The 15,621-nt window shown below is 43.0% G+C and overlaps 2 protein-coding genes across 2 annotated transcripts in view; one reads left to right on the plus strand and one right to left on the minus strand.

The window, feature by feature from the left end:
• LOC145303826 (N-acetylgalactosamine kinase-like) overlaps positions 1 to 15,621 on the minus strand; it is a 213,983-nt gene that overhangs the window by 107,449 nt on the left and 90,913 nt on the right. The gene's annotated exons all lie outside the window — the stretch shown is intronic.
• LOC145303825 (beta-1,4-glucuronyltransferase 1-like) overlaps positions 1 to 15,621 on the plus strand; it is a 110,263-nt gene that overhangs the window by 68,134 nt on the left and 26,508 nt on the right. Inside the window, exon 2 of the mRNA XM_080145464.1 lies at positions 1,699 to 1,744. Coding sequence (XP_080001590.1) covers positions 1,699 to 1,744 — 46 coding nt within the window. The remainder of the gene's footprint in view (positions 1 to 1,698; positions 1,745 to 15,621) is intronic.

Genomic DNA, 15,621 nt, shown 5'->3' on the forward strand with positions numbered 1-15,621 from the left:
TTCCAATTTGAGACAAAATTTTTCTTATGTTTTACCTCCCTTGATCCGTGAGTGCATTATGATTCCTTCTGATTTAATGATGATAGATTACTTGAAGCACTGCACATCATATTTCATTATCTTGAAATTGTGACCCACATACTTCCCCCTCCCCTCAGTAACTTTATTTTAATTTTGAGAACAGATCTATAGTATAGATGAATATACAGACAACTACCTCCCTTCCTTTTTAAAAGACCTATTTCGTCTACTTCTAAATTATTTTCTGCTACTTGGCTGTGTTAATATAAGCGACACCATTGGTTGATGTCAATGACCCAATAGAAAGGTTGCACAGGGCGGTTGCGATTGGGAGATTCAGTTATTTAACCCTTTCTCTAGTGTTTTCTAACCTGACAAACAAACAAAAAATTACTCCTTATTTGCAATTCAAAAAAAAACAAGCAGTTTCATGAAAACGACAATTATTTGTCTTAGGAGTTTTGTGGAGTGAAACTGAAATATTTCTTTAGATGGGTTTAGGATTTCCAGAATTAGGGGGGGGGGGGGTGTTTGCTACACTACCAAAATTAATAATTCTGCGCAAAGAGTCTGTAGAAAGAAGATCTACTATGAGTTTAGAAAATAACTACATTTTCAGTAAAGAATTAAAATAATGAATATTGATAGCTGGAGTCACATAAAAAATATTATAGGTACGTTTATCTCCGTGTGAATTTGTCTGTTCACTTTTTCATTTCCCACTTACTCTTTTTTACTTATTCGCCTGACAAGAGTAATATCTGTGACTTTACTTTATGCTCCTAGGACAAACGCAGCATGATGCGTATTTTTTTACCTTGAATCTAATAATCGATAGATGACAAAAAGCATGTCTGACCATTTGACCATGTTGCTTTTGACCGTTCAAAGTTAAGACTCTATTCTAAAAAAAATCTAATAAACCTAGTAGGTTATCGAGCTCCAGTCCCCCTTCCTATCTTTTTAAAATTTCAAAACCTTATTTATTGCTCATAAAAAAACTTAACTTTTCATCGTTATTTCTTCAAAAGTTTGTTTTAGATCAACTTTTGGTTATAATGAATATATTTCAAATACATCTTTGGTGATCTTTTCATGACCGACTGACAGTCGGACGGATATGGATAGTTTTAATCATAAGCATACAGAATGGGGTGTCTACTACACCCTTTTCCCCAAAACAAGATATTTGGAAAAAATATCTTCCTCTTTTCTCACCCACTAACGTTTTTACACCGTTTTGGTAAATACCTCTGCACGCCACTGCTTTTAACTCTAATGCCTGATGAAGGTTGATGTAAGTATAAAATTGAGGAAATTATATCTAAATAGTTGCACAATCCTCATATAAAAGTAACACGATGTATGTGAGTCTTCCTGTTTGTACCAGAGGATCTCGCTAACAGCTTTGTCCTATACCATGTAGCTTCTCATAGGTCCTTGGAAGGTTTATTACTATTTTCAAGGAGTGTACTACAAAACTCAGAAGTGAAATCGCTTCAAAAAAAAATTACCCCCCCTCAACTAAAATTGAAAATGTGGTGGGGGCTACTCTCGCCCCCCCCCCTCCCTCCCGCCCCTACCTCAAGTGCCCTAAGAGGCATCTAGGGGAGTAACTAATATTTTTTAATAATTAGATTTTCGAAATGAATATTGATAAAGTTATCTTTATTTCAGGTGTTTGCCCGGCCAAGATGTTGGCACCTGGCTTTTCTAACAACAGGTAAAGGAGAAAATTACATTTACGAAGAAGTTTCAGGATAGCTTTGTATTGGACCAAGACTTATATTAGACTACTTGGCAGTAGGGCAGAGTCATTAAAGATATACTTCCCTCAAAAACAAATGTGGTATCCGCCTCGGTTAAATGGCAGACACCCAAGTTCAAATGATCATGGCAGTGCGAACAGACGTGGACACATATATTATAGAGAAGCTGCGCTTCTCTAGCAATCACTAAATAATAAACAGAGTCTATTCAGATGTTACTTTATTCAGGGTCTAAGGTTTACTAAAGTTATATACAACAAATAATAAATACACAGATTGGAATAAATAATCCTAAAGCAAAATCAATATAAAATACATATACAATAATCAGATTGGGCAATAACGATCCCCCATCCCTGGAAAGGGTGGGGGAACCAAACAATACAGCTTAACCATAATAAGGCTGTCAAAATCTATCATTAATTTTAAAGCATAGGGAGGGGTCAGGCTGACCCCTTCCCCGGTACTCGGGGGAGGGCCCTCGGCCCTTCTCCAAACCAAGGTCAGGGTTGCCACAGAACATGGCTCAAGGTTGCCGAATACCACAACTCTCCCCTCGGAAGGCTGGGAGGGGGTTTCCCTACCAGACTTCCGACAGTGGTTGAGGCCTTCGGCCCGCTCATTATGGGACTATTATTTACAACAGTTAACGATTCAATGGAATCCTAGTGGTGATTTTCAGAGCTGATGGGCCCCCAACGTGGGGTAGAAGGTAGAGGCTGGCTTTTGTTGGGCACGTAGCTGGGCGCCAGCGGGTGTCAGGTTGGCATGGGGCGCAGCCGCTGCTGGACCGGTCAGCAACGGGGCATTCTGGTTGGCGTTGGCAGCGGCTGGAGCACTGGCTACCAAGTTGACTGTCTGGGCGACAGCCTGGCCTCCCGAGGGGCCGCGGGGCTTTCCACCCTTCCTCGGCGTGTACAGTTAGGGGGTAGGTGGAGGAGCAGGGAATCTTGGTGGCGTGACCGCTATACACCTTTGTCACGGCATCTACAAACCCTGTGGGCTCCACCGGCACGTACTTATTACGTTGGCAGGTAAGCTGGAGCAATACATCTCCCCTCAAAATAGAGAACGTGCTCCCCTGGACACGCACCGGATGGGCCGGGTCTAGCTGCTGGAGCTTCCAGCGATTGGCCGCTACTTCTTCTGCTGCTGCGCTTCGCATTCGAGTTTCCAGGGTAAAGCCGATGTAACCCGCGTGTATCTGGGCCTGGAGGGGGACATCCACGTCCCTGGCCAATACTCTGGGCAACGCTGCCGCGGCCGGGTCGGCTGCCACGAACAATGCTGGGTGGTTGGTGGCATGGGCCTCAAAGTCGCAGTTCACTATCGAGGGGGGGGTAGTCATGTTGATAAAGAATTGTGCCTGATGGTCAACCAGGAACGCATCCATCACCAGGCTGGGCTGGAGGCTGCGGATCAGCCTCAAGGGGCAATCTCTCCCCAGGTGGTCCCACACGTACGTGGCCTCTCCAGTGACACAGGACAGCTCGGACTGGGGACATGCTAGGGTCAGGTGGTCGGACTGGGACTCCACCCGTCCATTCTCAACTACGTAGGTCTCCTCCTTGACCAGCAGCCGTCGCTCCTGGAGCACTAACTCATTTCAGTACAGCTGGCCTTCAAAATAGACGTCCTCCCCTTCACAACCCACCCCCTCGGGGCGGCTGACCAGTGCTCCTACCATATCAAGGGTAAAGAACAGGGGGTGGTTCAGCTGGAACGTCAATGGCTTGGTCTTGCCTGGCAGGGTGTAGACGCGGCTCCGGGCCAGGTCCCGGCACGTCTCTGGGTCAATCTTGGTTGGCCGCATGAGGGTGGGGACCGACATCACCTTCAGGTGGCCCCAGACTCCACACCTAAATGTCCACTGGGACACTGTGAGTTGACAGCTATATCCCGTGGTCTCCCGGATCTTAACTTGCTGCAGGATATGTACCTCATGGCCCAGAGGCACCTCCTGGTGTAGCGGCTCCTTGCTACACATCTGCTCTTTGTTGAAGGCGGTGACATGGGTGGGGTTGGCACAGTCCCACCCTACTAAGACATAGCTAGTTGTAGGCCACACAGCTGCTAGCAATAGGCCCCACAGAACCATCCACCAATGGGAGAATCTGCCAGACAGCCACCATCCTCGCGCGCGCATCTGGGGATTCTCGGCTCTGGCCAAAACTGCTTCCTGGGGCTGGATACTGCTGGACTGCTCCTGGCTAGATATAAATTTCCATTGAGTGTTATCTTTAGACGCCTGGGGCATCCCGATACCCTCCCCAATGACGGACTGACAGGCTACTGGCGCCTGTCTGGGCGCCGGCTCCCCTAGCCTCGAGGTGGCCCTTCCCTCGTCCATGGCATGCCCAGTGGCATGGGGCTGTAGTGCGTGTGGCACAGGCTCGCCCTGTATTACATCCCTCCCCTGCCCTAGGAACTCAGGTGCATGTGGCACAGGCAAGTCCTGATAACCCCAAATCTCAATCTCCCCAGCCTCTGGTGCGGGAGGCACAGGCAAGGCTGGAGGGTTACAATATGTTGGGTACAATGCATTTGTCAATTTTAACTTATCCTGGCTCAGTGGAGGGTGGTAGACAGCTGGACTCTCTCTGATGGCTGGGGGCTCTAGATGAGGGACAGCTGGACTCTCCCTGCTGGCTGGGGGCTCTGGACGATGGACAGCTGGACTCTCCCTGCTGGCTGGGGGCGCTGGCTGACTGGGGGTGACGGATGTCACCCCTCCCTCTGGGGCTGCAGGCTCGTTCCGGGGTCCAGGTCTCTCGGTGGCGGCGACGGTTGTCGCCCCAGGCACCGGTGTGGGGGTGCTGGATAGCACCCCCCAGTCTTCACAGGTGGCGGCGGCGGTTGCCGCCCCAGACATCAGCTTGGGGGTTTGGGACCGCACCTCTTGTCCTTCCCAGGTGGCGACGCCGGATGGCGCCCCATACATCGACTCAGACTCGCTGGCTAGCGCCTCTCGCCTCTCCCGCTCGGCGGCCGCCAGGGCCTCCCCGTACACCGTCCCGGTGGCGCTGGGTAGCGCCCCTCCGCTCTTGCTGGGGGTGACAGGGGTTACCTCCTCCTTCGGGGGACTCGGTCTGGCAGGCACCATCATGTTGAGGCTGAATGGCAGAGGCCGCAGGACTTCTGGCTCCGCAATGTTGGTTGGCTGCACGAACTCCGGTCCCAACCCGGTTGGGTTCAGCCGCTCCTCCCAGCACGTTGATCCTGGCTGGGATAGTCCCAAACTGCGGCATTCCTTCTGAGTGGCCCACAGCGCTGGGGGCGGCTGCTTGCTGGAGTGTTGCTGGAGCGCGCTCCCTTCCATGTTGGCTACCTGGCTGGGCTTCCCTGAGTGAGCGCCCTTGCCGGCTACACGTCTCCTGCCGGCTACCTGGTCCCAGTCAGCCTTGCACTCGGCTGCCGTATGGCCTGAGTAATGGCAACGTTCACATTTGGCAGAACGGTCACGGCGGGGCTGGGTGCGTCGCTCTTCTAGGCTGACCTCCATAGGCATAGGACAGTCTCTGACTCGGTGGCCCTTCCCATGGCAGCGGTAGCAGCGGCCTGGAATCTTGGAGGCGTCGTCTGGTGCAACCTTCCCCATCTGGTGGAGACCCGGAGCCAAGGCGCCAATCTCCATTGGCTCCGAATCATTGTACTGGGGCAACTGGACGCTGGCCGATCCCGTGAGCCCGTCGGTGGCGTCCACTAGGCACACACCCTCCTTCAGCTGCTTGGTGATCATGGTCACGGTGAACATGGCTCGCCTTGTGTACTCAGGTACCGAGGCGATCTCATGTCCCATCATCTCGCGTTTCACGTTGGCGTTGCGGATGCCGCGGTTAAGCTCATCGATGAGCAATTCCAGGTCTTCGTGGCTGTAGGCCTCCCTGTACAGTGCACACTTTGTGGATATGTAGGCTTGGATGGGCTCCGTCGAGTGTTGCCTGTAGTCCCTGAAGGCTTGCTTCAGGGTCTGGGACTCATAGGCTGGACGAAATAACATTTCACACTCGGCCTTGACTTGTTCATAGGTCAAGGTTTGGCCTGCCTCTCCAAACAGGTGGGAGGCCATCTCCGCCGCTTGCCCTGCCAGGGATAGTAAAAGGGCGTTGCGGCGGTTCAGTGTGTCATGGGGGGGTACGTGGTAAGCCACCCATGACATTTCCAGCCTCCGGATGTGGGAGTTCCAGGACTGCTTGGGTGGTCCTCGGTACTCCGACAGGTTACTCAACATCAGCTTGCGGTACTTGGCTGGAGCCGGCTGGGGATCGCCCTGGAGCCATCCTTGGAGCTGGTCGCCTCCTTGCGCTTGTTGTTGCTCCATCGGGTCAAAGGTTCAGCGACGGGACACTAAGTCTAAGTCAATACTATAGGCGGCTTACACTTATGGTTACTATCCTAGCAACCACTACCGTTTATCACTTGGTTGGTAGTCTGAACTACAAAGATCTAAAATAGGTGTACACTAGGGTACTTTTCACTAGCTTCTCAGCTTTAGGGTAGGCTGGTAGGTGTAGAGAGTTGTTGAGGGTCTGAACTGCTGTCAGGAACTGATTTGGTTTTCCTTATCACACTGTAGATAGGGAGGGAGGAGCTTGCAAGTTTTTTTCTAAAAATATCTCTGTTGTATGCTATAGAGTAGCTCCCCTCCTGTGTGTGTGTGTGCGTACGTGAAATCCCCTTTTCTTGCAACGCGCCTACGCGCCGTCAGAGTGCGCACACAGGTAAAACGCGCATCTATCCCTCGATCTGCTCTCTCATTGGTCCGCTTTATCTCCTTTGTCCGTCGACCCGTGAAATGCGCTCCGTTCTCCCGGTCGCTGTCTCCGCACGGTAGACGGACTTATCCGAGTGTGGGGAGAAGGGGGAGCGCGTGAGGGGACGGGGTAAAGCCGCCCTTCCCCAGATGGGGAGGGGGGGGTGCCGCAGGCTTGAGGTGACTGGGTGGTGAGGTAATTGGGCTTCTCCCTTAATCCTTGGCTTATTCTTATGTCACCTCAATTGTATTTGCTTCAATTTATGGTGGGCCCCTCCCCTTCCGTTGGGATAAGGGGGTGTATTTGCCGTGCTGCAGGTTTGGGGGTCCGATTGTTTACCAATGCATTGTTATCTTACATCTAGGTTCTATTTTTGGCTTTATCACAATACACGGCAATTATTTACCAAGCCCTGCCCATAGATCTATTGTTTAGCTTTCACACCAGGGTGGTAATCCATAAAATCTGTTTTTCTCAATGGATGGCTGCGCTGTAGCCTCTCAGGATGCTTGGAGTTAACGTAGTTTTTCTTCTGCTTGGTACACTACACTCGTATTTTCGCTCACAGCTCGCAGCTATTTTGCTTGTTTCAGCCAGTTGGCGGCAGGGAATGTCCCGTCCTGCAGCGCCGTGGGTCCGAATCCGGGTGGTGGCGGCAGGGAATGTCCCGTCCTGCAGCGCCGTGGGTTCGGATCCTGCTATCTTTTGCAGTAAATGGTGGCCTGTTTTCAGCCGTTTGCAATTATTTGGCCTGTTTCAGCCCGTCCGCAGGCCTGTTTCAGCCTTTGAGCGCCCAATCCTCCGTTAGATTTCGTTGCTCTTCGCGGTTCTCCGTCAAGTTTTGCTGCTCTCCGCAGTCTCGCGTCCGATTTCGCTGCTCTCCGCAGCTCTGGTTCCGCCACTCTCCGTGGTCTTTCGCTAGGTTTCGCTTCCACAACTGCCGGATACAGAGTTAGACCTTGCTATCCAGGGTGGGTAATTCAGGTTGCTTGTGTCAGTTTTGCCAGTTTCACTGCTGGGAGTACCTTAGCCTCAGCTGCGCGTCTGCTCTACACTTGTGGTTTGCCGTAATCTCACACAGCTGTCACCAATTTGTGGTATCCGCCTCGGTTAAATGGCAGACACCCAAGTTCAAATGATCACGGCAGTGCGAACAGACGTGGACACATATATTATAGAGAAGCTGCGCTTCTCTAGCAATCACTAAATAATAAACAGAGTCTATTCAGATGTTACTTTATTCAGGGTCTAAGGTTTACTAAAGTTATATACAACAAATAATAAATACACAGATTGGAATAAATAATCCTAAAGCAAAATCAATATAAAATACATATACAATAATCAGATTGGGCAATAACGATCCCCCATCCCTGGAAAGGGTGGGGGAACCAAACAATACAGCTTAACCATAATAAGGCTGTCAAAATCTATCATTAATTTTAAAGCATAGGGAGGGGTCAGGCTGACCCCTTCCCCGGTACTCGGGGGAGGGCCCTCGGCCCTTCTCCGAACCAAGGTCAGGGTTGCCACAGAACATGGCTCAAGGTTGCCGAATACCACACAAATAATAACCCTAAATAAATATCTTTTATTGGCATATAAAGTTTGAGGGGGGGGGGCTTTTACCAACAACTGAAGTGAACCCCTGGAGGATAGAGAGGTGCGCTTCTTACGGACATTATTGCCCTTGTTAATTAAAAGCACTGTTGCTAAAAAAACGTATACTGTACTGTACACGAAAAAAAAACATAAAAACCGCAAGTATGGTTAACTACCAGCAAAATAAGCTTCAATTAAAACATTATTCTTTTATTTATTATGTTTTTACATTACTTACAATATTTCAAATGAGCTAAAAGTATTCTCAGTAATCAAATAAATCTTCACTTAAAAATGGATTTGATTATCTTGAATAGAAGCTTAGCAAATCACGTTTACTTGTAGTACACAAGGACCTATGACACAAATTTTTTTTCAAGACAGGATGCCATTGGGACAAAGGCGTCTATCTTAATTTGCAGCAGAGAAAATCATATTTCCCTCATTGAAGCGTATAGTCCCTTTCGTGACAACGGCTCTTAAGGGGCTTTTCGTCGTCGTATTTTCATAGCAGTAGATTTTCTCCTGTTTCTGGCCCCTGCGGGGGGGGGGGTTGGCTCAAACCCTGCGGAGCCAATTGTCTAACCATAACCTAACATAACCGAACCTAAAATAACTTAACAAAAGCTACTGTAAAAATGCCCCCTAAGAGGCGTTGTCACAAAAGGGACTATTCCCGAAATACGATATCCCCCAAAGGGACAAAAAGAGTTATAGACCTGATGCTCAATTTTCTTTACAAAAGAAATCGTTGACTTTATAATATTTACTAGCGGCTTCACCCCTAGCCTGTAGGGGCTTTGCCCCAAGAGGTAATTAAAAAAATAATTTAGTACTACTGGTGCTGCCGCTAGTATTTTTATGTGAACTAACTTTCCCATAAGAAAAAAAATTGGTGAAAAATTAGGTACCTCCGTAAGAAAGAAAAAAATGGGGGGGGGGTTCTTTTTTTTGGGGGGGGGTTGGGGGTGTCCCCCCACCCCCAAAAAAATAGCCTAAAACCACCACAGGACCAGTAGGTATATTCCCTGAAGAGTAGAATCCGATCGGTTCAGTGGTTACCGTAATCTTAAGGGCAGACGGACGGACGGACGGACAGACAGACAGACATCGTTCTACTTTGTATTATAGATATAGATTATTTTTTATAAACATACATAAGTACAATTTAGCAATAAAAATGTAACGTTAAATTTCATGTTTTGGTGCGCTAATTGAAATTTATATTTACGTGTGTAATTGATTTTAATTGAGGCTTATGTTTATGTTCTCCACCACGCAAACAATTCATCCTTTTATAAAAGTAACAGGATGTCTTTCTGTCTGTAACGAATAATCTAGCTAACCACTGAACCGATATGGTTCTGCTTTCTCATAGGTCCTTGGAAGGATTTAAATTATTTTTGAAGAGGGCACCATCCAGGGATAAGGGATAGGAAACCTGGCCATTAATTAGGTCCCGGCCTAGATTCTAAAGGGATATTGCAACTATTACAAATTCCTATCAAACTGGCGGACGCTCCCAAGTAGCTATCGCTCTAAACCAATAAGAATCGGCCTGTTTTGTATCAACCAATCACCAATTGGCGGAAATTTTAGAAGCAGACAATTCTAGAAAAAATAATGATTTGTCTGCTACAAAAAAATAAATATAAATGGTGTTAGATCACATTAGTTTAATTATTAAATCTGCTTATAGTTAAACATTAAAAAAGGGCCATATAGAAAAAAACAAAAATAACGGGATTTTTTTTGTGGAAAGAAGGTAGCTACGAATTTTCATTTGGTAGTTTATAAATTAGATGTTGTATTTTGAATTTTAAAAATTTAATACGGAATTGATACAACACCTTAACCCTAATACAACACAGTACAGATATATCATTACATTATAGCATCCAAAGAACTTGATAGAATGTTACCCAAGTGCATATTTATTTATTTATTTTGCATTTTAATTAGCAATGAAATTTTCAAATAAAATTTTTACTCATTAATAAAAATGCAAATAATACAAACTAAAATCTGTCTGAGGGAAACCCAACGATAGCTTTCTGACAGTTCAAATTACCAAAGTAAAAGATAAAAAAATTTTGGGAGAGAAAAAACTTCATTTTAACAAAAGCCATTAATATATAGGTTTATAAAAAGTTATGTTTTTTACTTTAAACTAGCTACCTGAATTTGATTCTATACTTTATCTACACACACACACACAGCTTTTTCATTTGCGTTTAGGACGAACCACTGCGCCATCCCAAAACTGGTTTATTAGGCCTAGGCTTGAAATAGGCCTGAAATAATATTTTCCTATGTTTCCCATCCCTTATCCCTGGTACCATCAATCTCCAATAAGAAATGGACACTAGAAAAAAAATTTTCTTCTTTTTTATCTTATATTGAAAATGAGGGGGGATACGAAATGTCTCTAGAGGCTCTAATGGGCGTAGATTCGTAAGGGTTATTTCTTAATGGCTTTGGACTGTAAATCATATATGTCCTAAATGTTTTAGAAACACGTTTCCTTCATTCATGGGCTTAAAAACTTCTGGATTTTTTATTAAATCTTGATTGGATTGTACAAACTAGGAGTGTCCTAAAAGCTTAAACTATTAATTTTAATGTATAGAAAGGATAGTTTATTATCACATTTGGAGGTTTGCAGCAATTCTTCTACCATTATCTTATCCCTGAAAATACCCGTTAAAGGGATACTTGGAATGCCTATTTTTGGATACTTAAAAAGTATGATGGACGTAATTAAAAACAATATAAAAGAGTAGCAGTGCTACTAACAATAATAAAGAGTGTTTACAAAATTATATTGTGAATTGTTAAGAGTCATACATTTCAATAGAGGCATGGATAGGTAGATATATACACAGGGAATAAGGATCAAATATTAAGAAATTTTGTTGTCGTCGGATACAGAATCTCCTCACCATTTTATTTTTAACTAAATCTAAAATAAGGGGCTGGGTAGTTTTCTTTACTTTAGGTTAGGTCATACTTGTTAACCCCTCAGTTGTAGCCCCCCTCCCCCCCCCCCACGCACAGGGGTTAGGTTATACTTGTTAACCCCTCAGGTGTAGCCCCCCCCACACACACAGGGGTTAGGTTATACTTGTTAACCCCTCAGGTGTAGCCCCCCCCCCACACACACACAGGGGTTAGGTTATACTTGTTAACCCTTCAGGTGAAGCCCCCCCCCCCACACACACACAGGGGTTAGGTTATACTTGTTAACCCCTCAGGTGTAGCCCCCCCCCCACACACACAGGGGTTAGGTTATACTTGTTAACCCTTCAGGTGTAGCCCCCCCACATACACAGGGGTTAGGTTATACTTGTTAACCCTTCAGGTGAAGCCCCCCCCCCCCACACACACACAGGGGTTAGGTTATACTTGTTAACCCCTCAGGTGTAGCCCCCCCTCCCCCTCCACACACACACACACACACACACACACAGGGGTTAGGCAAAGAACTACACCTTTCCCTTATTTTTTATTCATTTCAAAATATAGGGGGTGAGGGGGGGAGGGTGGGAGTTCACTGCTCTAAAAATCCATTTTTTATGATTTCTGACCGTTATGGGTTAAATGTGGAATAAATGTTCACTTTATTGACCTATCCCTGAATCTCTGATATCTATATAAGTAAGGATGGGTATTATTACTATTTGGAAAGTCATTCCATGGTAAATAATAGAATAATCTCAAATCAAGCAAAAAAAACACATTAATTTTTAAACCTTTAAAATCATTAAAGATATTTTTAGTTTTCAATTTCTGGAATTTTTCTTAAAATTGTGTCAAAAATGATCTATGTGACGTAATAAAATGAGGGAGATGAGAGGAGAAGTGGGAAATAAAACCCCTTAAAAATAGATGGATAATATATTCATTTAAATTAAGGAAGATGATTAAAGTCCCTCCACAGATTATGACGTTATACGAAAGAATAGCCAATGAGAGGCCAGTATACACTGTAATTGACCAATTTTAGAATTTATGCTGGCCTCTCATTGGTTATTTATCGTATGACGTCATAATCTGTGGGGGGGACTTTAATTATCCTTCAATTAAGTAATTTACAACTTTTCAAGAAACAATGAAAATATTGCTCTAAATTACCTCTATTTATATATTATTAGTTGACTTGCTAATTTTTGTTTGTTAATGAAACGTTAGCACTTTCCAGGGAGGGAGGGACAATGGCAGATGTTTTTAACTACATCCTTTTCTTTTATCCAATATTTACTAGCTACCAAAGGTAGAATTTTATAATATAAATTTTTGGGGAAGATTTATTTAGCGGTCGTTGTCCTTTATTTGTAGGTGTAGTTAACTGGACAACATTTGTAAGGATAGAAATATAAATAGTCATGCTCAAACATACAAAGAACCCAGGGAGTAAGGGAGGGGACAATGGATCGAATATTCAATTTTTAGGAGTCTCAGACTTTAGGCTTAAAGGGAATGTGCACGAATACAGCAGATTCTGACTGACTTTGGGTACTTGCGCATCAATGCCCCGCTAACTAGCTGAGCTAGTTTTGAATATGCAGACAGAAAAATTTGTTATTAATCGCTGGCTTTAACAAATATTTTTTCCCAAGAAAATGTCATTTCATGTATAGAAACTCTACTGTGATATTTATGTATTAGATAATCTAAGAACCGCTAGAATTTAGGGGTCAGTTATAAATATATAAGAAGGGTTGAGGTAGTTCTAAACAAGATTTATCTAGTGATTAATTACAGAATGTTTACTACATTGTGATGTGTTGATAATTTAATTTTCAAGTATATGATTTTTTTCTTAGAACTAATTTTGTTCTAAATTAGGTTACCATGATCCCTTAATTTTCTTGATAAATCTGGTTTTCATTGCTTTTCAGCGAACCCTCCTAAATTGAATTAATTGCCCATTGTCCCCTCCCTTACTCCCTGCAAAGAACCAGGCATAGAGGGATATGATTATAGTCATACCTTTATTTAGCCAGGGACAAAGGGATAGGATACTGGTTATACCTTTATTTAGCCAGGGACAAAGGGATAGGATACTGGTTATACCTTTATTTAGCCAGGGACAAAGGGATAGGATACTGATTATACCTTTATTTAGCCAGGGACAAAGGGATAGGATACTGGTTATACCTTTATTTAGCCAGGGACAAAGGGATAGGATACTGGTTATACCTTTATTTAGCCAGGGACAAAGGGATAGGATACTGATTATACCTTTATTTAGCCAGGGACAAAGGGATAGGATACTGATTATACCTTTATTTAGCCAGGGACAAAGGGATAGGATACTGATTATACCTTTATTTAGCCAGGGATATAGAGATAAGATAATAGTTATACCCTTATTTAGCCAGGGACAAAGGGATAGGATACTGATTATACCTTTATTTAGCCAGGGACAAAGGGATAGGATACTGATTATACCTTTATTTAGCCAGGGACAAAGGGATAGGATAATAATTATACCTTTATGTAGCCAGGGATAAAGGGATAGGGTACTGATTGTATCTTTATTTAGCCAGGGGTAAAGAGATAGGATACTGGTTATACCTTTATTTAGCCAGGGATAAAGGTAAAGAATACTGGTTATAGCTTTATTTAGCCAGGAATAAAGGGATCGGATACTGGTTATAGCTTTATTTAGCCAGGGATAAATAGATCGGATACTGGTTATACCTTTATTTAGCTAGGGGTAAATGTATAGGATAAAAGTTTAACAGGGAGTTATACTTTTGAGTTATAGTTGATTATTGTTATTTTTTATTAGATGTATTTACCCATGCTAAAGTTAAATAAATGTTATTTTATGAGGATTATGGAAAGAAAACGAAGCTGCGGGTTTTGTCGTATTTTCACAGTAGGTTTTCTCCTATTTCTAGCCACTATGGGGGGCTCTAACCCTGCGTGGCAAATTTCCTAACCCTGCGGGGCAATGATTAACATTTACTTAGCCTAACCTAATATAAAATAACCTATCGAAAGCTACTGTGAAAATACGACGAAACCCGCAACTTCGTTTTCTTTCAATGATCCTTTTATGATTTAAAATTAAATCCATCCATACTTTTAAATACAAAATCTACGTTATAGTTCACTTTGTCTGTCTGTCCGTCTGCCAGTCAGTCATTCCATAATGCTCTGTGAAATATGATATTTTCTCTGCTGGTATTCAAGATAGACAACATTTTTTTTTGTAAAGATTCCCATTATAAATGACCCTACAGTATGTAATTTACTTTGTCAGTTGGTCAGTCAGTCATTCTACAAAATATAAAGGATTCTTGATTTTAAACAAATGCTCTTTGAATCTTCTTGTCTGTATTCCAATCAATGATTTTTATGCTTCACTATTTTGGACGTTTTTATTCTTGTTTAAAAAAAACAGGCAAAAATACAGCAACAGTACTTTTCCTGGTTGTACAAATGTGAGTCCTCCCATTGTGTACAAACATATTCAAGCTAAAATTGTAAATTGTAATTTTATATGAATTGTAAGTTTCTATTGTTTCAAATTGTCTATTCAATTTATACAATAAAAAGGGATAGTCACACTTGTATACTTTTGACTTCGCTCCTAACCTCTAGAAAAAGTATTATAAAATTCTGGGGGGATATTTCCAGGGTTGATTTCTTATCGAAGGGTGGATGACCTTTCTCTAAAATAGTTCTTGTATCTATAAGAAGTCTCATTAGGAAGGAGAACCATATTGGTCCAGCGGTTAGAGATATTTCATGCTACAGACACACGAACATCCTGTTACTTTTATTTCGCGGTTTTCTCAGTGATAAAGATTTTGAAATTGTTATTTAGTACATCGAATTTTTCATCTGTCTATCTAATTATCTATCTGTCTACCTAATCTCAATTAGTCTATCTAATTATCTATCTGTCTATCAAATGATTCATTTCTCTATCTAATTATCCATTTGTCTATATAATTATCTATTTGTCTATCTAATTATCTACATATTTCTATTAAATTATTCATTTGTCTATCTAATTATCCATTAGTCTATCTAATTATCCATTAGTCTATCTACTAATTCATCTGTCTATCTTATTATTATCTATTTGTCTATCTAATTATCCATCTGTCTATCTAAGCATTGTTTTAAGTTGTCACGGAAATCCTCTTGTTGACTTCTAGCAGAGCAAAGCTTCTCAATAGATATTGCTATTGGTTTAAAACATTGCAATAGAGTTTATTTCAATACTTTGATAATAAGTCTTTAACCTAACCTAATTGAACACTGTAAGGATGTAAAACTCAAGGTCGCGTCATATCAAAGACATTGAAATAAAAACATTCCCGTTTTGTTAAACCCATTGTTTACTTTTTACAGTTAGGATCTCCAGGCAAAATTTGTACAATTAAATGTCTGGTTTTCTGCTCTGTACAAAGATTAACTCACTCAATCGACCTGTTTTTGCTTGTTTCTATACC

The sequence above is a fragment of the Acartia tonsa genome, chromosome 13 (assembly GCF_053477335.1).
Source record: "Acartia tonsa isolate MP-2025a chromosome 13, ASM5347733v1, whole genome shotgun sequence".
NCBI classification, from domain to species: Eukaryota; Metazoa; Arthropoda; class Copepoda; order Calanoida; family Acartiidae; genus Acartia; species Acartia tonsa.